A 26,449-nucleotide genomic window follows, 5' to 3' on the forward strand; every position below is an offset into this window, starting at 1 on the left:
CTGCAAAAACAGAAAAAACCCATCCGAGAAATTGCTACAATATTAGGAGTGGCAAAATCTACAGTTTGGTACATCATGAGAAAGAAACAGAGCACTGGTGAACTCTGTTATCGCTTCTTTGCCTTTTGACTAAGATCAAGTGTAGTACCTAATCCTTCTTGGGGGCAGGAGAGGAATGGCCCTGTAATCCTGGCAAGAATACAGTGGACTAGTAAGCCTGCTAGGATGGACAGCTAGATGGTGATGCTCTGTAAGGGGCCTGCCCTGATAAGGAGCTTCCAGATAGTGGTCTGTCCCACTGGTTGGAGCGGGGAAACCTTGGTCTGGCCCTCAGGTCTTGAGAGCGGGCTAAATCTCCCTTAGTGTCGTCCCCCTGGAGTGCCGAACCAGGGGTACCCTAAAATCACTTTGGGGATGGTGAACCCACTGTTGATTTTAGGTACACAAGCACGTCACATGCTGATTAAGCACATCGCTTTCATTCTGCATTACCTGCAGCTAGTGCAGATGGGCAATTTTTTATCCTTGCCCAGTGTGTTATGCACTGAGCACTTATTTTTTATGTATTTTTCTGTTGTCACAGTCACTGGTGCAGTATTTGTGTGACACTTTTTGATGGAGGGTGCTATTCCCTTATGGCCTAGCCCTGAAGTCTTGGGGAGTACTTTGGCCTTATGGACAGGTACTCAGCCTTACTGGGAGTCTCTCGGGAGAGCTCCCACCCTAGTATCTGTTGGGACTGCTTAGGCAGTCCCATAGAGTAAAGAACCCTGTCTGAATTTGGTCCGTTCCATTTTCGGCTTAGTACCCAGCCCCCGTCAGGTGCCGTGCTCCGGGGGATCTGGGGAAACTGGGTGGCCCTTCCTCTTTGGAGGAGGGATCACAATAGTACCCCAGTGCGTTTTTTCTGTGGTGTTTTTGCACTTACACTTACAGGGTTTTTGTTTAGTGGATCACGTTTCGCGAGATTCAGTACAGAAAAAAAGACATCCTTAAGCTGCAAAAATAGAAAAAAACATCTGAGAAATTTCTACAATATTAGGAGTAGCAAAATCTACAGTTTGGCACATCATGAAAAAGAAACAAAGCACTGGTGAACTCAGCAACGCCAAAAGACCTGGATGTCCACGGAAGACAACAGTGGTGAATTATTGCGGAATCATTTCCATGGTGAAGGTAAACCCCTTCACAACAGCCAACCAAGTGAACGACACTCTCCAGGAAGTAGCCGTATGGATATCAAAGTCTACCATAAAGAGAAGACTGCATGAAAGTAAATACAGAGGGTGCACTGCAAGGTGCAAGCCACTCATAAACCTCAAGATTAGAAAGGCTAGATTGGACGTTGCTCAAAAACATCTTAAAAAGCCAGCACAGTTCTGGAAAAATGTTCTTCTGTAGTGCTGTGTGGAGTACATTATAAATACAGTTCTGAGCAAAAAAAATGTACATTCTCTTTCAATTTTATGGTTTTGGACATTAAAAAAAAAAAAAATAATCTGGTCTAAGTAGGTCATTAAATCGGGGGGTATATACCAACTGTAAATGATGGTGGTGGTGGGTTGAATTAGGCTTGTTTTGCAATTACAGGACCTGGGCAATTATTGCAATCTCTTGACCATGAACTCCTCTGTATATCAAAGGTTTCCGGGGTCAAATATAAAGCTTGGCCATAATTGAGCCATGCACTGGCAAGGATTCCAAGCGCAGCAGCAATCTACAAAAAAAAGAATCAAAGTGTTGCAGTCAAAGTCCAGACCCAAACCCCAATGAAATGCCCAGGTGGGAGCTTTAGAGAGCTGTGCATAAATAATGCCTGAAAACTTTAATGAACTGAAGAAATGGTCAAATTCCCCCTCAACAATGTGAGAAACAATGTGATAAAAATCATACAGAAAATAATTACTTGAAGGTATCTCTGCCAATAGTGGTTCTACAAGGTATTGAGTCATGGGGTGTACTTAGTTTTTCACACTTGGCTTCTCCATTTTGGTTTTATTTTTGTTAAATAAATAAGAACCTGGTAGAATTTGTTTGTCGTTTTACTCTTAAAGTTACATTTTAAATCATTTTAGAATCTGCTTGGGATCAGATGATTTTTATTCTGGCCTGATAGGTAAAATTTTAGAATTCAAAGAGGGTATACTTTCTTTTTTTCATGAATGTAATTTTTGGCACCAATACACTAACATTTCAATTATACCTATACAAAATAAATATCCAGCAATACAATTTATTGTATGGTGGATCCATGTATTGCAAGATCCTGCATTCTTACCAGAGTCCCACTCACTGCTTGTGTGTAGGAATAACAATCTACACACTTGAAAAATATAATCAACTGAATCATTTTGCTAGGGATTTTACAAAGATCTGAAATAACCTATAGGATGTCCTTCTTGTTGCCAGATACTGCTAAAATTGTAATGATATGAAAGTAAAAAATATTGCTATACTTGGCAAAATACCTGAGTCACAAATTGGCTTGAATACTGTGTATTATTTGTGTAAATGTATTTATTTATTCAGTGTTTTCCACACCTGTTATCAAATCTTACCAACACTTCAGGTTTTTGAAAACTTAAAACGTAACCAACCTGCCAACATTTTATTGCTGCTTTGAAATTTGGGCTCTACTATTAAAATCTTTACTGGCTTATTCCTGATTGGAGAAAAAATAATTACAGGGGTTCATTTTCCTTCATCTCATATAGTTATCCACACTCAAGCATATATTTAATGTTGGATTTATTTAATGTGAGTATTGCTAGTGCTGTGCTAGTTTTTAATAGGCATCCTTATACTGTTCAATCAATATCAAATCAAATTTTTTTTTATTAATTTGAAGCAGTTTTGTGCTAAATAAAACTTTTGAACTCATATAAGTAATATGATTTAGACAAAAATCTTAGGTAAAATTAAGTAAAATTAAACTTTAATTTAAAAAAAAATGAAAAAGTACACAAAATGTAAATGTGGTCTATGGAAAATTACTATAAAACAATAAACATTCTACACCTGCTACTTTTCTATAACATGACAATCCACAACAATGAATCTGGATAATGTAATAGACATAACAACAATACAAATTTGCAAAATGCAAAATTGGCTTAAATTTTCCACTTGGTGCCAGAAATGTTAAACCACTGGAGAGTCTCACTATAAATGAAGCTGAGTTATGGTCCCAATATATTCATTAAAAAATGGTTTGAACATAATGCAAACTAGTTGTACATAATAACATATAGAGTCAACTAACATATGTTTCAGAAAGTTTTCTTTAATCAGAATATCAGTTGAGAGCATTTCTTGTAGTTCACATGCATAAAATTCATATATATGTTTTTGATTTAAACATAAGAGAAATCAATCTTAAGGCTTCATTCTGTCCAAAAGGTGGTTTGATAAGGCCAGGTGGTCAAGTTAATTGAGAATAGCTGGGTGCAGAATTGCAGCATTTCCACTGTCCATCAAGCAATACTCCATGAATTGATGAATTGCACAATTCAGTCTTTTTCATGTTGCTCTTAAGACTAAATTTTTTCTATGTATGTATATGTATATATATATATATATATATATTAAATATGTATGTATATGTGTATGTATGTATATATATATATATATATATATATATATATATATATATATATTAAAATGTTAGTACACAATGAAAGTGTTATTTTTTGTATGCTAAAATATTAAACTTGTAAAATAATGTAATTTTTATCGTATTTATAGCAATTATGAGATGTTCATCCGCAACAAGCAATTTTCACATGCATAGATAATTTTGGAAAGTGTCAAAATAGGTACTAGTACTGGCTGTGAATCAGGCAGTCATAGTTATGAGTGTGGCATCTCTCTCTCTCTCTCTCAGTAGGAACCAAGTTAATTAGAATTTAAGAAGTAATCACACAGTATCATGGTATCAAGCTTTAGCTCAGTAGTCATCTTTGACGTAAGAGTATGGTTCCTCATCTCACTTTTTTTTTTAACATTGCTTCTGCAGGTTCTTTTTTCGCAGCGGAAATATAGAGCACCCTGAGGATAAGCTTTATAACACAACAGTGGAGATTCTGCCTTTTGATGTAAGTGTTTATTATGTGTTTGAAAAATGACCACGCACGTCTGATTTTTTTTGTAGTTGATTTCAGTCTTTTGATCTGCACCTGATTACACTGAAGTTTTAAATGAAAGATGGATTCACAATACATGATGTCTTAAAGTAATACTGTCATGAGAGGAAAATGTAGGCTGATGTTGGTGATCCCCTTCTAAAAATAATAGTTCACTGGCTATCGTGTTTTTTTCTCATTTAAATTTTCTTGAATTACTAACCCCAAAATGATTCCATCGTACAGGAAACCTCCTTTCAGACCATGATCAGTTTCCCCTCATTTTACCCTTCAGTCTATTAACAATCCCACAACAGCATATTCACACAACACAACCAGCTATCATTAATTTCTCCCCTACACCTGTCAGGGTGTCCCCTAACCATTCTCAAGTAATTTTACATATTTAACTCTCCCCTGTCCTCAGTCAGATACCCATTGTCTTCTGTCAATTCCATCATTATTTTCCCTGTTCTTTCACTATTTCGGTTTCCCATGTCCTTGATCAGCTCACACTCTAGCTCTTCTCTATTTCCTAATCATAATCTAATATATGCCCTAGCTCTTTCCCACTCTTACATCTTTGTTTTCTAGCCAGTGGGTATCTAAGCTAAACCAGCAAAGAAACCAGGTGGGTGTTGGGTCTGGGTTAAGTACAAGGGTTACTAAGGAAAAATGAACCCTAACACTCATTCTGCCCCACCACTTACACTTGGCTCTCTTACTGGCTAACCTGTCCTGCCTTTGCTCCTGGTTCCTTTGTTTTCTCTTTTCCACTCTTCTCATATCTTTTGCTGATCTTCAGTCTTCCTGCACTGTTTCCCCCCCCCCCCCCCCCCCCACCCATCTCTCTGTTCTCCGCGTTTTTCCTCCTATGTCTCTTTTGTCTTTACCTATCTTCTATGCTGTGGCTTTTTTTAACCTTGAACTTGTTTTTCTTATTTTCCAACAATATTATTTCTTATCTATATCATCTCCTCCCTTCCCCTCCCATGCTTCCCTCTCCTCTACCATGTCTCATGGAGCTTCACAAGCAAACTAGAAACATGTAGAACAGTTAAAAAAACAAAATGGCATCCTCCAACTCAGGAATCTAGTAGAAACTGTGCATGCACGCTTTCTGTCACTTGTGCAGTTCCAACTATCAGCTGCTGGAAGAAGACAGCTTTTCAGGTAGCAGCTGGGTGCTGATGAAAAGCTCCTTTGATCCAGGCCCAATACTGATGTACACTTTGTTTTCCACTAAAAGCGGCTGTTCTGCCTCCCCAGACTAAGCATTGAGTGCTTGAGTTCTAAAACTAACCAGTTGTCTCAAGATAAATAATTTACAATCTCAGCACTGTTGGCTGATAGTCGACTCAATCAGAATTGAGAAGTTTGATCCAAACTATGAAGATCATACAACAGTAGTACAAAAGTCCAAGTTGTGAACATATTAGGGGAAGAGGGGAGAGGCCAACAGGGAAAAGGGGAAGTTGAATGAACTTTAAGAAGCTATTATACACAAAAACAGTATTAGTCAGCACACCAAGGTAGCTACTTAGGTAGCTAAAGTTAGGACATTTTTAGCAAGATGTAGTCTCCTTTATGCACAAAATGAATGTTTTTATTATTATAATATTATTATTAGCCTTTTTAATATTTTTATGTTCACATTGTCAAGTTTAAGTACAGTTTTAGGCTCAGCTTATCAAAATGTAGATATTGTGATTTCTAACCGTAAAAATTAGTGAATTGGAGCATAGTAAATTAGTTCACATTTTTAGAAAGGTATCTTGTGAGGAACACCTGCAGCACATAGAGCTTGTAGAAATTTCTTTTGAGCTTCAGATTCTGGGAAAAAGCCAGTTACAACAACATGCAGCTGTAGAATATGAATTTGTCATTATATATTCAGGCAGTAGTGTTAAGTAGGGGTTTACACAATCAAGTGTAAATGAAGATTATTGTAATAACCGTTTTGACCAGTTAGTTTACACAGTTTTTGCTAAAACAAATTGACACACTCACCTGTGAACATTGGTGGATGAATCACAGATTACTATTTCGCTTTAGTTTAAACATCAATTGTTGCATCAGTGGTTAGTAAAAACATCAACGTTGCAAAATTCAGTAAGTATGCTGAAGATCTGTTATTTCCAGATAGTAATTTGATTAGTCTTCTATGAAAGATTACAGTAAAACTGCACGATTGCTGTTGCACCTCTACAAACTTGCAGCTGTCTAAATACTCAGCATGGATTCCAAAAGCAGGTGTTCCTGTCTCTAAACTACTATAGGATGTGCCTAGCTAAACCCTCTGAAATGCAGAATAAACAAAGCTAAAACTATTGATGGATATTAAGATGATCTAAATAGTGCCAAAGCTGTCACCTCTACAAAACACCTGTTCTGTCTGGTAAAAAACATGTAAGTGAAATGCTTTACCTGTCAAAAAAATGTCCAATACTGTTCAGCCTCTGAAACAATTTACACACCTTCTGAACTCCCATATTCATCAAGATGGCCTTTCTCCCTTCCTAATGCCAGTAAGGATTTTTTTTTTTTTGGGGGGGGGGGGGGCATTACTGGTGGCATTTCCTTTCTGTGGTCACTGGGTCAAGGTTTAGGGGGAATTTCTACAACTAAGACACAACAAGTAAGGACAAAAAGTAAGAGGAAATCTCCTCAGTGAAGATGTAAACCTGTCTTAAATGTAAAAAATGGGCGCTGGGGTGTTGTTTTTTTACCAATAACCTTAAGCAATACAGCTAACCCCAATCTGGTAATTAGACAAGCAATTAATGTGTTTTTTGCTACTAAAGGTAAGCTGCTTGAGTTAAATCGACATCAGTGGAGTCTAATTGGCTTACAATGGGTCCTCCACCTCAAAGGCTGCGTACAAACGTGCAATAATTATCCTTGGAAACATACGATCCATGACAGATCGTTTGATAATTGTTACCAAAAAAGTGCACGACTGGTCAAAGAGGCTGACAAACAAGGAATCTCACTGGAAACGAACGACCGTCCCGGCGGATCTGATTGCCCAACGATCGTTCGTAATCTATTGTGTGCGCGGTCATTCAGTGATCGTGGATTGTTCTGTGATACATTTTCACTGTCACTTCATTCATGTCACTTCCTGCATCGTTCAAACAATCGTGTCCAGTATGTACATTATTGGTGAATTATATTGGAACAATCCTATTGATACAGCATGCACAGAATTGTGCACAATACGATTGTTCAAAATAATCCGAAATAATCGTTGATCGTTCGTTTTCAAACGATAGTTATTGCACATGTGTACCTAGCCAAAGTACTAGTGTAGAAAGGATCAATGCAATCTAGGTAAAGACAGATTTCACTTACTTGCATTGACTCCTGATTTTTAAAGAACACATAACTGGATTAAAGGCTGCCAATAATGGACCTGATTTAATAAAGCTTTCCAAAACTGGAGAGGAAACACTTTCATATGTAAACCTGGGTTGTCAAGAAAACCTGAAATAAATTAAAAGTAATTTGCTTTTTGTTAGTAAATGACTTCAATCCTAGACCAGATCCATTTCAGGTTCTTGGATCACACAAGCTCATCAATGAAAGTGTATCTTCTACAGCTTAAAGAGCTTTAAAAAACCAAGCCTAATGTTTAAAACTAAACATGTAGTGTAACTAGTAACATATTTAAATATTTAATTTCAGTGTTTTATTGCTCTTGGTAATTTCAATGGTAAAATAAACTTATCATAATACTTGGTTTCAACTGACTACATCCACATACACATTTGTGTGTTGTGTATTGGGGAAAAAAACTTTCTGAATCGATGGCAACACTTTAGCAGTACATGCACAAAAGGATGTATTTAAATAAGGAATGTATTTAAATGTATGAAAAATTAATTTAAATATGTTTCATACACATCTAAAATACAATGCTTTGCAATTATATTCTTTATGCACATCCCAGGGTCTTTACTAGTCAGATGACATAATTAAACTCTGTTAGTGAATTATCTTATTTAAACTAGTAACTTATTAAAGTTTAAACTAGTTTAAAAAGTTTAAACTAGTTTAAACTTATTAAACTAGTAACTACAAAATCAGTCATTGATGTTCAAATATTATTTTTGTTGTGGCCCTAGTAAAGACACCAAAGACACAAAACTACTGCAGCATCCAAATGACTTGGTACTGGAGTTTGAGATATAGAAGAAGACCTGGGATAAGTAAACTCACCATCGTCTTATGAACAAAACAATATTAGTGAAAGTAATTTAAAAAAGTGTGCTATTGGGAGAAGAAACATGTTTTGCAACATGATTTCCAATTATGAGAGAAATCAGTGCTATTCAGACATTTTCTAAAATCATATCAGCTAGAACCACAACTTTCCGTGAAGTTGTTTTTGAAGAGGGTGGGGGCAAAATGTATTGTTTTAGGCTGAGGTCAGGAACTCCCCCAGTATTTGACACAAATAAAGCACCAAAGACTATAAAAGCTAATCAAATTACAACCTGTTTACTAGGATTGTGGGAAAAATCTGTGTACTAAGATAGGATACGCAGCTGTTGGCAAGAGAGCAATTATTGTTGCTCGTCTTTCAACAAGGGAACATTTTTATTTAAAACTGGCATATTAAAGAAACATCAAAATATTTTTTTAAACTAACTAAACTACTAAACAGACCTTGAGTAGCAAGGATGGTGAGAGAATGGGAGTGTTGTGGATGTGGTGATAAAAGCAGAGATGGGAAGATAATGTTCAGGAGTATTTGGTGTCTGAAGGGACTAGCTTTCTCTCTTGTGGTGTGGGGTGGTTGCAGACAAAGAATGATTTTCAGGCATGAAGTGTAAACAAGGAAATGCATGGTTAGGCTTGGAAGAGAAAGGGGATGGCCATGCTATTTTGATGAGAGCATAATAGTATTCAGCTTGGAGAAGGTTGGGCCTGCAGGCACATTCATGTTCTTGGTCAGGTGTCCAACAAGGCTGGGAGCAGAGTATGGGACATGCAGATATTGGCCCTGATTTATGAAAGCTCTCCAAGGCTGGAGAGAATACACTTTCAGCAGTGAAGCTGGGTGATCCAGCAAACCTGAAAGGGCACATTTTTCAAAAATCCATTTCATCTTTTTTGGATGACCCAGCTTCACTTCTTAAGGTGTATTCTCTCCAGCCTTGGAGAGCTTTCATAAATCAGGCCCATTGACTGAAAGTGTGGGGGAATCCTGAACAGGTACATTGCTCAGCTGGGGGGAGCTTGCAGTGGAGGTGTGCCTAGGTGCAGTATAGATAGGAGAGTAGGGTGCAGGTGTAATGTTGAGAGAAAGTGTACAGGTGTTTTGAAATAAAGGGGCGTGCAGGTGCAGAGTTCAGTGAAAGAATGGCTGGTGCAAGGGTGGTAAGAGAAAATTATGTACTGTAAGTGGTGAGCGGAAAAGAAGGGTCTTTCTGCACTGCTCACCTTTGCACCCATGTTGTACTGTTCACTGTGTGCCCTGCTAAGTTCTTCTCAGTTCTTCAGTGTTTGGCTTTTTAAACTGGACCTGGAGCTTGAACCATTAGAGCAAGAGACAGCCTGTTGAATCAGGACAGTATGGCTTCTGTATCATGCAGTCCTTACCATTTTTAATACCCTAACTTTAGCTGTTGGAGTTATTGCTACTCCCCTTATCACTTGCCTATGGAAGACATGGGATAACCATTCTCTAAAAATGGCCCTGTAATAGGCGCTACTCTCAATTTAAAGTATTGCTAACTGTTAAGGGGACAACAGTAAGCAACTTTGACAGTCACAGGTACTCATTTTAAAAAAAGAACACTTTTGTAGCTGCAAGTGTGCCCATCCTTCAATCTTCTATATATATGAAAAAAACACACTGATGCTGTCAGACAAAACTTACGACCAGCCGCTAGCACAAGTGGTAGTGACATTGTAGGGGTATGCTATACATAAATCACTGAGATAAACTACTTAGGCTGGTGCCCCAGTCGTAAAGAAGAGATTAACCACAGTATAGCTAGCCAGGGAATAAATATACCGTATATCTTTTAAAATCTAACAGTGCTGTCTAGTTATACTGTGTAAATCACCTTGGGTAACTTTTGTTTGTTATATATAAATTGTATGTGAAAATGGGTACAGTTTTTTTGTGGAGGGCCCAACTATGTATAAAGTTTAAGTGGACCTATCAGTTACCTTACAAATCCACATGATAAACTTGGACATGGAACAAAGTAGTTTTTCCAACTAAACAAGATATGTGATGCTAGATCATTTAGGGACTGTTTACAGAAGCAATTTACACCTGCAGTGTCTCATCTTAGTAACATGCAAAGTAACCTAAACATGGAGGCTTACTGGTAAATAGCAGTAGTAATAACCGGTGGCAAATTATATGTCATCAAAGAAGATGGAATAAACTGGTGATGAAATCTTTATGGGATATTCTTAAAAGCTTTTTTTTCTAGAAGTAAAGCACTTACACAGATATACAGTTTACTGAAAATAGTTAACTTGTTTTTTATTTACTATATCTACTCTGTGATATGAAAAAAAAATATACAGTGTTACCCTCCTAAATAAACTTATAAAAAATTATTAATGTCAATATCTATTAAAATCAAAATAAGTGCATACACACAAAAATACCATCACTTTTTAGAATAACTCATTGTAATGTTCCTAGATTGTAAGATCTTCAGGGCAGGGTCCTCTCCCTGTGTCATTGTCTGTGTCTGTCATTCGCAAACCCTATTTAATGTACAATGCTGTGTAATATGTTGGCACGATAAAAAATTGTTTATTATTATTAATAATTAATAATAATAATAAAATAATCAACAATAAAAAATATCCACATATTGTTCATCCATGCATTTAATCAAGTGCCACAAAAAATAATCCTTGTGTAATCTTTAAAAGTGCATACACAAGAATAGTGCAAACTTTCTAATAACTGCCAGATCCACTTTTATTATTAGTAGTCACCAGCCAGCTATTACTAGTTACTACCGGTAGTAACTATAACTATTTTTTTATATTATTGTGGCTTTTCTGCTTATTTTACAGTGGTAGGGAGTTCTGCAAACTTTTATGTTTAAATTTTACTTGTAAATTACAGTGCAAGTTATAAATACTAGTGGTAAAGGATTACCACATGTCAAAAATCCCATGATTGACTATAAAGTTCTGTGCAATATCCACAAAGTTAGTAAAAACTTTAAAAGAAAAAGAAACACTAAAGCGCAACATTCATTCATTCATTTTTACAATTAAGATCAAAAATTGGTGCATTCTAAAAAGTAATGTGTTCATATTTTAGACGTTTAATAACCTTTTTTTCTTTTGTCATTTCTCTTTTATTTTTTTCCTTTATTTTTTATTCATTTTTTTATACAATCTTTCTTCCCTTCCCTCTAATAAATTTATGGATAATTCACTATAGTTCACTTTTATTATTTCCCTTTTTGTAATGATCTTATTTAATTTGCCTGTATAAAAGTTGGATCTGATCAAGATCTGGAGTGTAATTTCTCTTAAATTATCTTTGGATATAAATTAATTTCTACCTGTCCATCTAAAACATTTCCTCTTCTTTTCCCTTGTTTCCAAATATAAAATGTGAATTGTGTCTTTTCTATATTGTGTTTCAAAAGTACTATTATTAGGATACTTGTAGAAATTCATTTACCTACTGTTTGTCTGTTTTTCATAGAATGAGATTATTTTTAGAATATTCTGTAGACGTTGTTTCTCCCAATTGCCAACAAATTTGCAGAAAAGCAAGGGAAATTTTCTGGCTGGACCAGCTTTTTGTTCTAAATTCTTAAATTTGAGCATGAACTTTTGTTTCAAATTCAATCCACTATCTTTTTTCATAACAAAGATCCTTTATAAAAGCTTGTGAACCCTATATTAGAAAGAAGAGAAAAAGGAACTAAAGGAAAAAAATATCGAATAATTTAAAACAAACGAAAAGCAGTGTTTTTTTTGTTGGCCAAATGAAGTATGTCTATTCTTAATTCAAGTTATAATACAACATCATACAGCAGTCAAAGACATAACCAAATAAATCACAAGTGCATATACAGAGCAAAATAGCATAGCATACACTATAAATTTTGTTCACAAAGAGAAAATACCACAGATAGGTGCCTCGGTTCATATACAAAGGTAAGATCAGAGTGTTCAGCACATGTATGAATCAAATGCAGTGGTTATGAACCCAATGCGTTTCACCTTAAATGGCTTCTTCTTGTACGTTGAATGTGGTTAAAAATACATTTTTTTAATAAAAGAGAATCAGTGTAAGAAGTGAGGGATACTTATTACATTGATTCCCTTTTATTGAAAAATGTATTTTTAACCACATTCAACAATTATACTCATATTTCTTATTAGATATACCTCAATGATTATCACATACACCCCTGAAGAAGCCATTTAAGGCGAAACGCGTTGGGTTTATAACCATTGCATTTGATTCATACATGTGCTGAGCACTCTGATCTTACCTTTGTATATGAAAACTGTGCCAAAACAAAAAAGCATTCACCAAGACACCTATCTGTGTTTGTGTGTGTATTTTCTCTTTGTGAACGAAATATTTATAGTGTATGCTATGCTATTTTGCTCTGTACATGCACTTGTGATTTATATGGTTATGTCTTTGACTGCTGTATGATGTTGTATTATAACTTGAATTAAGAATACAAATACCTCATTTGGCCTACAAAAAACCCTGCTTTTCGTTTGTTTTAAATTATTCTATAAATTGACCACATAGGGCTTGGCCAGTTCCAAATTAGTTTAACAAAATCAGGTATACATCTCTTTTCCTATATGTACAAGAAAAAAATATGTGAATAAATACGAAATAACTAATTATGAATTTGCATTTGATCGCTGATTATACCAGAGGCTGCGATGGGGGTCAAAAAGATTCAAAGTATATCATTGGCATATTTTGAAAGGTGACAAGAGATTAAACTATGTTTCTCTAGATAAACCTAAATGTATTTTGGAAAAGACACCAAATTTACCTGATTGCCTTTGACATGGTTATAATTAAAGAAGTAGATCTTGAAATATAATATTATAACATATATTATAATAGAATGGAATCGATGGATTTGGGGACTAGTAATTTGTAAAAGATTACATTTAGATCCATTTGAGAAAGGGATTTTAGATAACAACTCATAGAGATTTTAAACAATGTCTGTGATAATAATGCAGTCCTTAGAGCAAACATACCTTATAAAAGAGGAGGGGTGCTTGAGATGACAACCACGGATGGTGTCAGGTGGAACTCATGAAAACAGAAGACCAAGTTGCCCTGGTACCTTGGTACATAAGTGCACATGTGCTGAACAATACCTGTAACTAATATTGCTCCCTGAGTAAGCCTTTTAAACAAAAATCATGTGACGTTAAACTGTTTATGTGAATCACATTTTGTTATTTAAAAAAAGCTAATTATTCAGTATTCACTATTCCATTTGTTATCCCACTTTCAGTGAGATCCTAAAAAATTACAAAGTGCTAGTTTGGGGGCCTGCCTGTGTGGGACAGGTAAGGGAAATCATTCAGAGAGAAAACGTTTGGTTTCTGGCGTTGGTGAGATTGCAGTTCATGGTGACAAACAGTATACCTTTTAATGAATTATAAATCAAAATTAGTCATAACTAACCTTTTACTTCTCTATAACTTAGCAGTAACATTTTTATCACATCTGATACACTGATGTCCTGTAAGTTTTCTTTAAGATAATAGACAAATCTATCTTGATGGATAGATATGCCAGGTCTCCCATCATGTCTAAGATTTATTGAAGATTTTAGCATAGCTATTTTCACATAAGTTGTTTATTATTGTTGTGGACATAGCTCAGAATTTAGTTATTCATAGCATTGTAAGTGTAGTGTAATCTTTTTACAATTAGTATTTGTATTGAAAGTTAGTCGTCTGGACTTTGCACACATTCTGCTGCATATTATATTTTCGCCCTGGGATTATTTTTGTGTGTATTGCTGAATAAAGAAAGAGGCCACATTTTCATACAGCAAAACACGTCTTTTTCTACACGAAGATTCATATTCTGTGTGCTCAGTTTATTCTTTTATTTATTCTTTGCATTTTAGTGTGAAAGGCAAACTATATAGGCCATGTCATACCTACACATACGCATTACTACTGCTGCTCACAGAAAGAGTCTGAATACAGCCTGGGATCATAACTACATTACTGTGTATAGGAGAAGAGAATTATTTTGTTAATGACTTAATGGTGGTGACTGGGAATAACCAACTAATTGAACCCTAGAAGCTTAAGGTTGGATTCACATATCTGTTGTGGTTTCTAGGGCATGTTATTATACTATTAATAATCGCCTCAGTACACATATATCAAACACACCTCCTTTTAGTTCACATACCTGTGTAGAGGCTCATTAGGGCCTATTCATTCACATTAATGCATAATAGTATAGAAAGCCTGTTGAGGTCATTTGTATATGTGGACTGTTTTTAATGTACAACATCTTCTGATGTGATACTGATTTAATTATCTGGTGATTGTATGGGTAGTTATTAAGTCTTGAACACTTAAAGATTTATTAAGCATGATTGTTAAATAGAAAAATAGAACAAATACCTGAGCAAATTCTCGTCTTCAGCCCTCACAAAGAAAACATAACAAGAAAAAAAGGACTGCAGCATCAGCAACCACAGACACCGCAGTCTGTGTTTGTTTTTACTCAGCACAATGTAATGCCAATGCCCTCTGCTTGTGTGTATCTACAAATTTGTTCAATGCACTATTTCTGCCAAAGTGACACATCAGGAACATGTTCTAAGCATCCCATGTCGGTGCTAGTGTGTATGAATCTTACTGACCTAATTGTTTGTGAACAGCTGAACCACTTGTAGCAAAACAGAAAAATGGCAAAATAAATACTGTATGCTGTGAATAGATCACAGGAGAATATGGTTTAGTAAAATCTACTTGGATGAATAGCTGGGGGAAGTGGCAATGAGCATATAATATTGATTATTATATCTAACAGGAACAGTACATATGACATCTTTTCTATATCTGGTTCCTGTGAAAACAATTGGCTTGGATAGCAGCACAGGCATCTCTCTATAAAACATACACCAATATTTTTGTTTGCTGTAATTTCTGTTGTAAATCTCTTGGAGGTGAGGAAATGAATTGCCTGTCATTGAGGCATGCATGGCAGTATTTTCAAGTTAACAGCTTCCTGCACTGTGCCAGGGACATATGAAGAATAGTAATAAAAAATACACTAAGATATATCTTGTTTTGAAGCGGACTGAATTTATCAGAATATCTGTAATATACAGATAAATTGGCCTTTGTACTGCATTTTAGATGCTTTTCTTCCATACTCTTTTATCAAGCTTGAGAATTGAGGTTCTGTTTCAGCAGATATACATGAGTCAACTCTGCCTTCTAGTGGATGTGAAGGGTATATTTTGTGAACAACATTGTGTACAACACATCTACTGCTGTTTCTGATATCATTTATGAATGGGCAAAATTTGATGACACTATATTTATATTTACAGATTTGCTGTTAATGTAGTAGTGTGGCTTAGAAAAGGAAAAGCATTTCTCTTTCATTGCCTCACTAGCAAGAGAAAAGGAGAGTTCTGATAATACATTGGACCTTTCCCTGCCCTGGTTCTGCATGAGCATGATATGTTACATCAGCCAGCATAATTTGTTTTCTGTAGATTTCTTTTTGGCCTTTTTAAACAATTTTACATAAGTGTACATTAAAAGAGTACAAACATCATTAAGTGACTATTGTAACCAACAAAACAACACAACAGGTCCCATTTAACAAACAAGCATGTACAATGACAGCGTGGTGGCCCAGGGGTTAGCACTCTGGCCTTTGCAGCGCTAGGTCCTAGGTTCGAATCCCAGCCAGGACACTATTTGCATGGAGTTTGCAGGTTCTCCCCGTGTCTGCGTGGGTTTCCTCCGGGTACTCCGGTTTCCTCCCACATCCCAAAAACATGCAGTTAGGTTAATTGGCTTCCCCTAAATTGACCTTAGACTACATTAATGACATATGACTATAGTAGGGACATTAGATTGTGAGCTCCTTTGAGGGACAGTTAGTGACACGACTATGGACTTAGTTAGTGACATGACTATGGACTTTGTACAGCGCTGCATAATATGATGGCGCTATATAAATACTGTGTAATAATAATAATAATACAATAGAGGAGTGTGCAATACAGGGACAAATGCATCAGTATAGATAACATATACAAAACAGTACATTTTTTAAGAGTACAATATATTCATGGGCTGAGTCTGAACTAAATTCAAACCCCCTTGTAGTCAAAAATTTTAAATAGGAAAAATATAGAGGCTAGTAGAAGGAGGAAAGAGTACAAAGTGATTTAGGAAGGAGCCAAAACAAACCATAAAAACAAGAAGAGAAACAGAAAAGACTGGTGATGGGAGGGGGATAGCTTTTCTACCATTTGCAGGGTCACCGTGGCTTGGCTTGTGCATTAACCGTGGGATCTTTCAGCATACTACTTCTATATGTCATGACTTTCTAAGGATTTTGTAAGACTTGTAAAACACATAACATTGTTGCCTTCTTGTAATTTTATTTTAGGTGAATAGAAAAAAACTCCAATAATTATAGCCAAATGTGTTAAATAAAAAAGAAACAGTAGGGTTTTTTAGTTGTCACAAATCCTATTGAGATAAAGTATACAATTTCACAAAGCAAACTTATTTGGGTGAAATCATGAAATGGGTATCCAAACACCATTACTTCATGAGGTATATGGGCGTCTTGGTAGACATTATTTTTTCCTAGTTAATAAGTCCAATAAAATAGGCCCCCAATGAAGAGGAAGCCAAAAAGAACTGTTAACCCTATATCTGTGTCCAGTAGACATTTTTATGGGGTGGGAAGGTGATCAGTTGGACAAGTTAGAATACTTGTTCCAATCACTCTTGCTTCTGCTTGAAGTGGAACTAGCATTTGGTTGCTTGTTCCTTCACCTTTGGTATGTAAAGGGTAATATACTGCTGTATGAAACCCCACCAAATGTACACATGTGTATATGTTTTAATATGCTCTGCAAAGTGTTGGACTTCAGCATCTAAAGCCTATGAGGCACTCCTAAGGTGAACATAAAAAAAGCTGTGGTATGGCCATACTACAGCACAAAGGTTACCTACTAAGCTGTGTTTAGAGTTACATAGTTAGTCAGGTTTAAAAGACATAAGTCTATCAAGTTCAACTACTAACTTCTATTTGCAGAAAACATTTCAATGATTTACTATTGCAGCACAAGGTTATAACTACAGCAATACAAGGTTATATATTTATGATTAATACCAGAACCTTACCTAGTTTCTAATTCTGTTTTTAGTCCTAAAGTGTTTTTTTTTTATGCTAATAAAATGTATAAATGGAAATGACGTATCTTTTATATCCTTTTTTATATTTGGAAGGGTGTCGATCCCATTTACAACATACCATGCAGACAGAAATGTCTGTCTGTCAAAGTTATTTAAAAATTCACAAAGCATTCTATAATCTTCAATGTCACACTGATACTGTACAGCATTTTTTTCAGGACTAATGTTGTGGAAAGTCAAAGAGATCATTAGACCAGAACACCTTTTGGCACCTTCAGTTGTGCAGTTATGCACGTCGTCCATGTTGTCCATTTTCATGATTTGTCTTTTTTTAATATGTTTCCTTTTAGAGCCTCCAGTCTGACAAAGAAGCTTTACATGAAGGTAGGGAGAAGCCGTCTAAATATCACAGAACACCAGATGGATACTTTCAAATAGGTAATTGATTAGCTTCTACATAATGTAATTGCAGTGTACGTATAACAGAATTGGTCTGATTTACATTTGCAAAATATAATAGGAAATAAGCCTATTTTGATTAATTTATTATTATTAATAATATTTATAATATTAATACCATTCTGTGTTTATAAAGTGCCAACATAATATGCAGTGCTGTGCATTAAATTGGGGTTGCAAATGACATACAGATACAAACAATGACACAAGAGGAGACCCTTCCCAAAAAAGCTTACAATCTAAAAGGAGGGGGGGGGGTGAGCACACAATAGGATGGGGGATATTGAATGGTGGGTAAGTAGTGAGGGTTTAAGAGACAGAAGAAGACATGTACACAAGTTTAAAATAACGGGTTTTAGGTGCTCTTTTAAATGAGCCGAAAGTAGAGGAATAGGACGAGGAAGACCATTCCAGAGAGTTGGGGCAGCCCTCAAAAAGTCTTGAAGTTGTTCGTGTGACAAGGTTATCAGTGAGAAAGGCATTAGTAGGTCATTGGAGCAGCATAGAGAGCGGCTAGGGGAGTATCTTTCTATCTGGTAAGAAAAGAATGTGGAACATGAGTGGAGGAGGGATTTGAAGGCAAAATAGATTGTAGAAGAGAGAGTCAGGTTAGTGGTATACTAGAGAGGAGGATGTTACAGTAGTCCAGATGAGAAATAATAGGAGTGTGTACAAGGAGTTTGGTGGTCTCTGGGGACAGGTTGGGGGACAGGTTGTTTTGGAGATAAATTGTAAATACATGTCTTAACTACCCTTTTTTATTTATTTATTACAGTAAAACAAATATTTTGACAGCCAGATATTTCTTTTTCTTCCCAATAGTGTGAGTGCTTTATGTGTAGATGGCACTGCGCCAATAGGTAGAACAAACTATGGGTAATTTCCTCAAATTATTTAGCAATTACTCTAAACAACCATGCAGCCATGGTTCATTAAAGTTGTTGTGTGTAGGATTTAAAACTTTATAGGCAATACTATAACTACCATTTTAAAGTGTTGTTGTTATAACATGGGTATCGGATGTTTCTGAGTATTTTAATTTGGTCAAAACTTTAAAAACTGTCATTTTGGTTTAGGGCTAGGGAACTAAATTATTTGGGGGCTTTTATATCTTGTTAAAGCTAATTAAAACATCCATTATAGCAGTGAGGTCACCTATATATTGGTGCAAGCCAATGGGAAGGGTTGAGATCTTTCTGGTGAAGTCTTTATTAGATATAAAGAACATTTGATAAGTAGCCTACCTCCTTAAATATTAGCAATTGGTGGAATTGACCCTTTAATAAAATGCTTAGGGGATTGTCATCTCTTTCATTCCTCAGAAATGGTGCACAATTTTTTACAATAAATGAAATCCTATTTATGTTTCATAGTCAGTGAATCCCAGTGGATTTAATGTAGTCTTTTTTTCACACTTATCATCAAAAATTGAGTTTTTATGTCAAAGTGAAAACAGATCTCTTGAATCTGCATTTTCTTTTTGCTAGCAAATGTTTTTAATCCTGGACAGATCCATTCCAGGTTTGCTGGATCACTCATTCATTCACTGATGAAAGTGTATCTTCTGCAGCCTTGGAGAGCTTTAATAAATTAGGCCCAAAGTTAGATTTGCTTGGTAATTGAAAAGTGAACACATTGTTATGTAGCCTTTTATTAAAAAAATACTTATGCTAGCACTGATATTAGTTAAAAAGGAAACTACAAAAATCATGTTACAAAATTACTTTATTTATTGGTAAATCTATTATTAGGGCAACCCCTTATCTAACCATTATCTGATTTTAAATCTGGTAGAATATTTAGTAATATATTACCAAGCTGGTAAATTAGATTGTTAAAATTACAAATTAGGATATGCTTCAAGGATCTCTGAGTGGTATGAAAGGATATAAACAATTATGCTGCTCTAAACAGACTTTTAAAGGAAGTTTAGTTTATACTTGGCTTTCATATGGAAGTAAAGGTGTGAGTTCTGTGTATGATAATTTTGTACATATAAATAAATGTATAATAACCTATAAATTACACATCAGGTACCCCAAGTGTTATTATATGAAGCCCCAGGGCCTACCTTTTTTGCCTTTGAGCAGCTCTGCCCACATAACCTTCTTTGTCTAGCTGTTTAAGGTGTCTTGTGCATCACTCTGTGCATCAACACACTGGTTGGTTGATGTTTCCTAAAAACTAGTGAAAAGTATTTTATCTGTATTTTTGTAAAATAACTGTAGCATCTGTCTAAGCATTCAAGACTGAACCTTGAAATGCAAAAAAGGGGTACCTGCCCCAAACCCTCATTACTGTAAACAAGTTATGAACATGAAAATAAATTGGCACCTACATTAATTACCAATTTTCATACTTGGTGGTGTGGGAAAAATCTTCAAATCCTAAAATATGAATCCCTTTATCTCAATTATATCCTATGTTCTGTTTATGTAATTATGTTTTTTCTTTTAATTAGGATCATTTAATAAGGGCATAGCAGAAGGAGAAGTTGATCCTTCATTTGGGCCTCTTGAAGCACTACGCCTTTCTATTCAGACGGATTCTCCTGTATGGGTTATTTTGAGCGAGGTATGTTGTTTTTATTTGCACTAAAATTTAAGTATTAAACTATCACTAGGGCTGTGACATTTTGAGAATGTTTTCAGAGCACTATCTGTTAGACCCAATCAGAATAATTTGCTTTCTTCTACCCATGTACTATACAGTATTGGCCTTCAGATATTTTAGTGCTCCCTTCAGCTGTTTTACAAGCCTGTGTAGTTGAGGGATTCATTATCACTGAAGCATGTGAACAGCAGTGGGAGCCAGGACCTGCCTGCTGACTGGACAAATCAGAGACAGAGAAACACAGCTGTGGAGTTATCAGGGGAATAGCAAGAAGTACAAATGTAAGGAGAGTCCTGTCTATTAGGGAAAAACTAGGAATTGATTAAAAGAATGGGACTGTGCTAAATATCTGGAATAGACTGCTGCTTGAAAGTAAATTGGTAGAGAAGTGGCGTGACCAAAAGTCATCCCAGATGGTTGCAGGTGCAAGCACAGTCTACAGAGGCCTACGGAGCCGTGGACCGAAGCAATTTCTTTTCACACTCTCTCTGGATTGGACCGACAAGACTTCACAGACCACAATGGGCAAAAGGAAAGAAACATAGCAGTATCCTAGGCTCACAGATTGCTCCCCTGCAACTGAGCATCCAAGATGGCCCCTGTAACAACACTGCCTACCTCTCTCCCTCTGGCAGGGCTTCAATAGGTGATCCACCCTCCACAGCTTTTACCACTACAAACAGCCCGGCCAAAGTTAAACAACAACAAATTTTTTCTTACTCCAATCCATAGGTGGGAGACCAACCATTTTTAACTAATCAACGCAAGCAATCAACAGACCCCATAGTTAAATACCCTTCTATGAATCAACCGACCTTTGATACCATGCTGATTTCTCTAAATGGAATATTGCATAAAGATTTAGTGCTAACTGATGAATAACTGCTCCTCCTTGTGGAGGATAAAATGAGTGAATTTGTTTTAGCTAGCTAGCTGACGCACAAGATTCTGTGAAAGAGGAACAAGTTCTTTTAAACATAAGTTTGTAGACCTAGAAGACAGATCTTGCCAAAATAACCTTAAAATCAAACATTCTGATGAAATTATATATCTGAATTGATGGGGTACCACCTAAAATTGTTTATCAATATTACTGCCCTCAACACCTGAAAGTGATCTGATTTTAGATCTCACAGGATTCTCAAACCTGCACACATATCTGACTGCAACCCCAGGGATGTCTTACTACATGTTCACTTTTTCCACATTTCCATAACTAAAGTCTTAAAAGACAATAAAATAGCGTACAGGTGGGGATTTCCAGTAAAGCTACTCGTCTTCAAAGATGGGAAAACAAATGTTAAAACAGCACCGAACTCTGGTATCACACTGTTGGAATAATGGCGTTTGAAAATTCCCTCACTATAATCTCCCTCAACCCAAAAGAAATTTGGATCATCTCCCACCTGAATGAATGAAAAAATAATCTACCTGTGGATCTCTCCCATTCTTTTTCTCCATGCCTTATTTTATTGAAACTTTATACGTTCAGGGATTGCTCTCTAGTACGTTGCCCCCACCTGTATCAGTTCTATCCACAACAGTACCAATGATACTTCATTCAATGATGATTCTATGTTTGAAAAGTATCCTTTTTTTATACTTACATTTGTTACCACACTGTTAATTTTTTTCAAAACTAAATTCCATCAAAAGAGTGACAACCTTCTTGGGAACTTTTATCACCTACTTTTTTATCTGGCTACTTCTACACAATACCAACTTCCCCATCAATGTCTTGCATTATGTTGTTGAATCAGAAGTCCCATATTTAATTTTGTGTATTCCATATAACAGGTTTGTAGAGTATTTTCCTGAGAAGTCCAGTTGACACATTCAACACTGATAAACATCACCAAACATGCCAGAAATGCACCTGCAGTGAACATTGGTTGAATGTCAAATTTACTGTTTTTTAAATATACCCTGCATTGTTTGGATTTAGATTTTCCAACCTTGTTTAGCATGTGCCCCTATGATCAGCAGTAGACTGCTTAAAGAGACATATTTTAGATGAGCATTTTGAGAGCAGGAAGGTATTGACTTAAGCAGTGAGTTTTCACCAAAAATACAGTATCTTCTAGACTTTGTTTACTATTGTGTTTATTTGAACTTTGCTGTAATCTATTTTTTATTCTTATTGTTCATTCCTTCCCACAAACAGATATTTATTAAAAAAGCAGACTGATCTAGTATGGACCAAGCTGCCACATGCTGCTCTGCCCTTGTTTCTTTACCTTAGTTCTGCTATTACAGGAGAATCTTGCAAGGTCAGTATTGGACAGAAGCATACATATTTGCCACATTATCCCAGGTGCAACAGAAGCACCAAACTGGTTCTGTCAAGACTCCCAGAATGCTCCGCTGCTCATGAAGGGGCAGCTGTCTATGCCACTTGCCACCACCTCCTCCACCGATGGTGATGAGCAGAATCCCGGTGAGACTGTTTCCTCAGCGACCCCAAACCAACCTTGATGATCACATTCCCTTTGAAAGTGGATTTTATAAAAAAATGTCATCCTCCTTGGAAAGCACAAACTCAGTAAAATTTGGACACCAAAGCATTGCTTTCTGTATTGAGTATATATGTGGGAATGTTCTCATGTGCAGATGGATTTAATGGAGTGGGGATATAAGAAACAAAATTTCTCAAAAAAATTTTTGGTGTCTGATTTTTTTTTGGACCCTTCTAGCACTGAAGTAGTTCATGGCCTTTTGTTGAATATTTTCTGTGAGCAATGTAGACTACTTTGTTCTTTTGTTTGTTTACTTTGTCAATGATATATGCCATTCAAATCAGATACTCAGCAGGCCAGAAAACATTGTAATTTTTAGCTGCTACACATCATTGTTCAATCCTATGGTTGAGATAAAGGGACACTAAACCTAAAATCCAAAGTTTTTTTGAGTATGAAAAACATTTTTAGATTTCATGAAAACGTAGGTAAAGGCTCGTAAAAGAATGGTAAATACACGTATTATTGTAGTTTTTCATACAAGCATTGGTACTAGATTCAGCCTGTTCTAGCCTGTAATGGCTAATGATATTAGATATTAAGCTGTACATTATGTTACGTATGTTTTGCAATGTTTTTTTTATGCAAGCCAGTTTGTGTTTTAGGTTTAGTGAGCCTTTATGAAGTGTTTTGATCCAAGATATGGAAATGTCAATGACTGTTTCTAAGCTATCTTTTTGTGTAAAAACAGTTTGTTTTTAGGCTCAGATTCATGCCTGCTATGTTCATACTACCAAATTGGTGCCACTAAATTGGTGCATTAAATAAATTAAAGCTGAACTTCAGATAAATGGCTAAACTCACTGATGAACACGTGTATTTGCTGATTTTCTGTTTATCCAGAGATTGGCACACATCTTCCACATTGCACAACCAGACTCTGTTCAATTACTGGAGAACTGAACCATGAATTGTGGTAGAGGTGTATAAATCACAAGACTTTTAACAATAAATCCTTTGACAAAGGAAACCGTAAGTGCATATTTGGTGTTTGAGCATAGCAGTCTAAACACGAGCCCACCTTAATGAAGAGGTAGCATAGAAGAATTTCTAACCCCAAATATTGAAACATCCTATGTCTAACAGAGTTATAGAGAGGGGTGGGCTTAGCAGAGAGTCAGACTGTTTTTTTAAGGAAAATGGTAGCTTTGGAAATAGCAATTTTTGGGACATAACCTGCATTTATGAATAACAAAAACATGTTAAGAACAGATGGTCACTGGACACTGACCTATTTTACCAGCATTATGCACCAGTCGTGTTCTCTTTTTATAATGTTGTGGCACAAAAGCCGTTATTTGACTTTAAAATTACCTCCTTCTTGACCCGAATGTTCAAACAACAATCTGCTGTATTGGACAAAAATAGATCATACTTCATATGTCATTGGTTTCTTTTATGTGTATCAGCAAAGCATATATATATTTCTGTAGAAAGAATTCTTTATTTTTTAAGTTCAGTGGTCATGTCTGTTTCACTCTACATCGTGTACCGTGAGTGCCTATGAAAAATCTCAGCAGCTCTCACATGCCAAAATATATAACCAAGATGGAGGGAACCAAGATTTTACTTCACCGATTTCTATGAGAACAATCAGATGTTTCAATTAGCCGATGTTCCTTTTTCATAATGTTTTCCTCTTTTTATTCTTTTAAACTGTACCAGTTACACATACAACGTGGAGGCATTCCTTTTGTGGCAGGACTAGTAGTGGAGTGGATTTTTCAAGTAAGCAGTGATGTCACTAATTCCTAGTTAGAGCTAGGACACAGAACCTTATCCATATGCTATCTCCCTCTTGGGACATTTAGATAGCCATGATCAAAATAGGTGGGCATATTATTGGCAGCCAGGGCAAGGGGTATTCTAGTGCTGCACCAAACATAAAAAGTGTTATTGCTGCTACTGAATGAATGGGTCTAAATACAAATCCAGCCAAAAGAAATGTCTGCCTCCAGGTAAATTGTTCTTTTGAGTAAATGTTTATGTATATTTTGGTGGATGTTGGATTTACGTTCTCAGAAAAGTTTTGCTAATTTTTATTTGGAAACTATTTAAAAAATGCCATAAATTTCCATTTCCTCTGTTATATACACTGGGATATGTGACAGAAATTGTTGTCATTTGTATTTTTTATTGATTTCTCAAAATACATCTCTAAAAAGATAAAAATAAAAATTGTGCACTGTTACTATCTGTACTAGAAGCTAACTTTGTTGTCCTTTTAAATTATTTTTCATTACTTTTGATTGAATTAAAAATGGATTATTTTAGGATTATTTTCCTGTTTTATATTCTATGGCAAGGAAGAAACTGTATGTGTTTTATAGAGAAGTTATCTTTCGGTAAAGTAAGGACAGAAAAAAAAGCTTAATGCTTTAAAAGAAAGATCCTGTGAAGATTCAGCTTTAAAATGTGCCTGTCCCAGGATGTTCCTTTTAAATAGTAGCCATGTGTATGTTCTATATACTTTTATGTTGTCTCTCAGTAGTCACATTCATCAGGTAATCTATCTTTCTATTTCTCGATTCTCTCACTGTCAGCAATGCTGAACTTTCCTCCTCTTTCCTGTGTAATTATCCCGTTCAGAGCTAGCAAAATGTCAAACGTATATGAAGAAATATTGATATACAACTAGGAATATCAGTTTCTGCAAAAGTTGATGCAGGCAGTAAATGGTTAATTCTTCATTTGTTTACATTTGGATCTTTTTCAGGAAAGTCTGGTATAATATCTGTCTAACTGGGAATGATTGAAAATTATATATAAAACTATATAAATTACACCTGAGAGTGGAGGGGAAGTTTAAAGATACCTGTAATGAGAGAAACAGACATTCCGATCTCAGGTTTGATTTATAGATCAGCCATTCTGTAGTAATAGACAAGTGACTAGGAGTTAGTCATTGACAGAGGAGTTATGTTATAGTAGCCATTGAATGGAGGCCTAAACATACCTCCTTCTATCACACACACCAATATTTAGTAAGATTCTGGTGTTTTCCAGCTGCCAAAGTATCTTCTTTGTTTACATCTAGCAGCACCTGCAGAGTAAAGCCCTATAGACACTTACAGGGCAGGAGACTATGGGCCCATACAGTGCAGGCACCACTGCGTGTGAACAACAAAAAGGAGCCATGGCTGCAAATAAAAACCAGGCTCTTAGTAAATACAATTGCTTAGAGGGGGAAGGACTTTAGATAAGGGTAGGGATACAGAATATATGTACTGTCTGATTGTGCAGTTATCCTTTAAGACCTGCTATAGTGCCGTTTATTGAGATGGCAGCACCATTAGGTCAGCACATGGAAATTGGTGTATCAGGCAG

The 26,449-nt window shown here is 35.9% G+C and overlaps 1 protein-coding gene across 2 annotated transcripts in view; it reads left to right on the plus strand.

Annotated features, from left to right (window-relative positions):
- Nucleotides 1-25,333, plus strand: part of MGAT4B (alpha-1,3-mannosyl-glycoprotein 4-beta-N-acetylglucosaminyltransferase B) — a 258,169-nt gene extending 232,836 nt beyond the window's left edge. For both annotated transcript variants that reach the window (XM_072400585.1, XM_072400586.1), the window contains 4 exons: nucleotides 4,016-4,094; nucleotides 17,885-17,972; nucleotides 20,455-20,567; nucleotides 22,771-25,333. In XM_072400585.1, the coding sequence (XP_072256686.1) occupies nucleotides 4,016-4,094; nucleotides 17,885-17,972; nucleotides 20,455-20,567; nucleotides 22,771-22,794 (304 nt within the window). In that variant the 3' untranslated portion in view covers nucleotides 22,795-25,333. The remainder of the gene's footprint in view (nucleotides 1-4,015; nucleotides 4,095-17,884; nucleotides 17,973-20,454; nucleotides 20,568-22,770) is intronic.
- Nucleotides 25,334-26,449: the final 1,116 nt, after the last annotated feature.

Source organism: Pyxicephalus adspersus, chromosome 2 (genome assembly GCF_032062135.1).
Source record: "Pyxicephalus adspersus chromosome 2, UCB_Pads_2.0, whole genome shotgun sequence".
Lineage (NCBI taxonomy): Eukaryota > Metazoa > Chordata > Amphibia > Anura > Pyxicephalidae > Pyxicephalus > Pyxicephalus adspersus.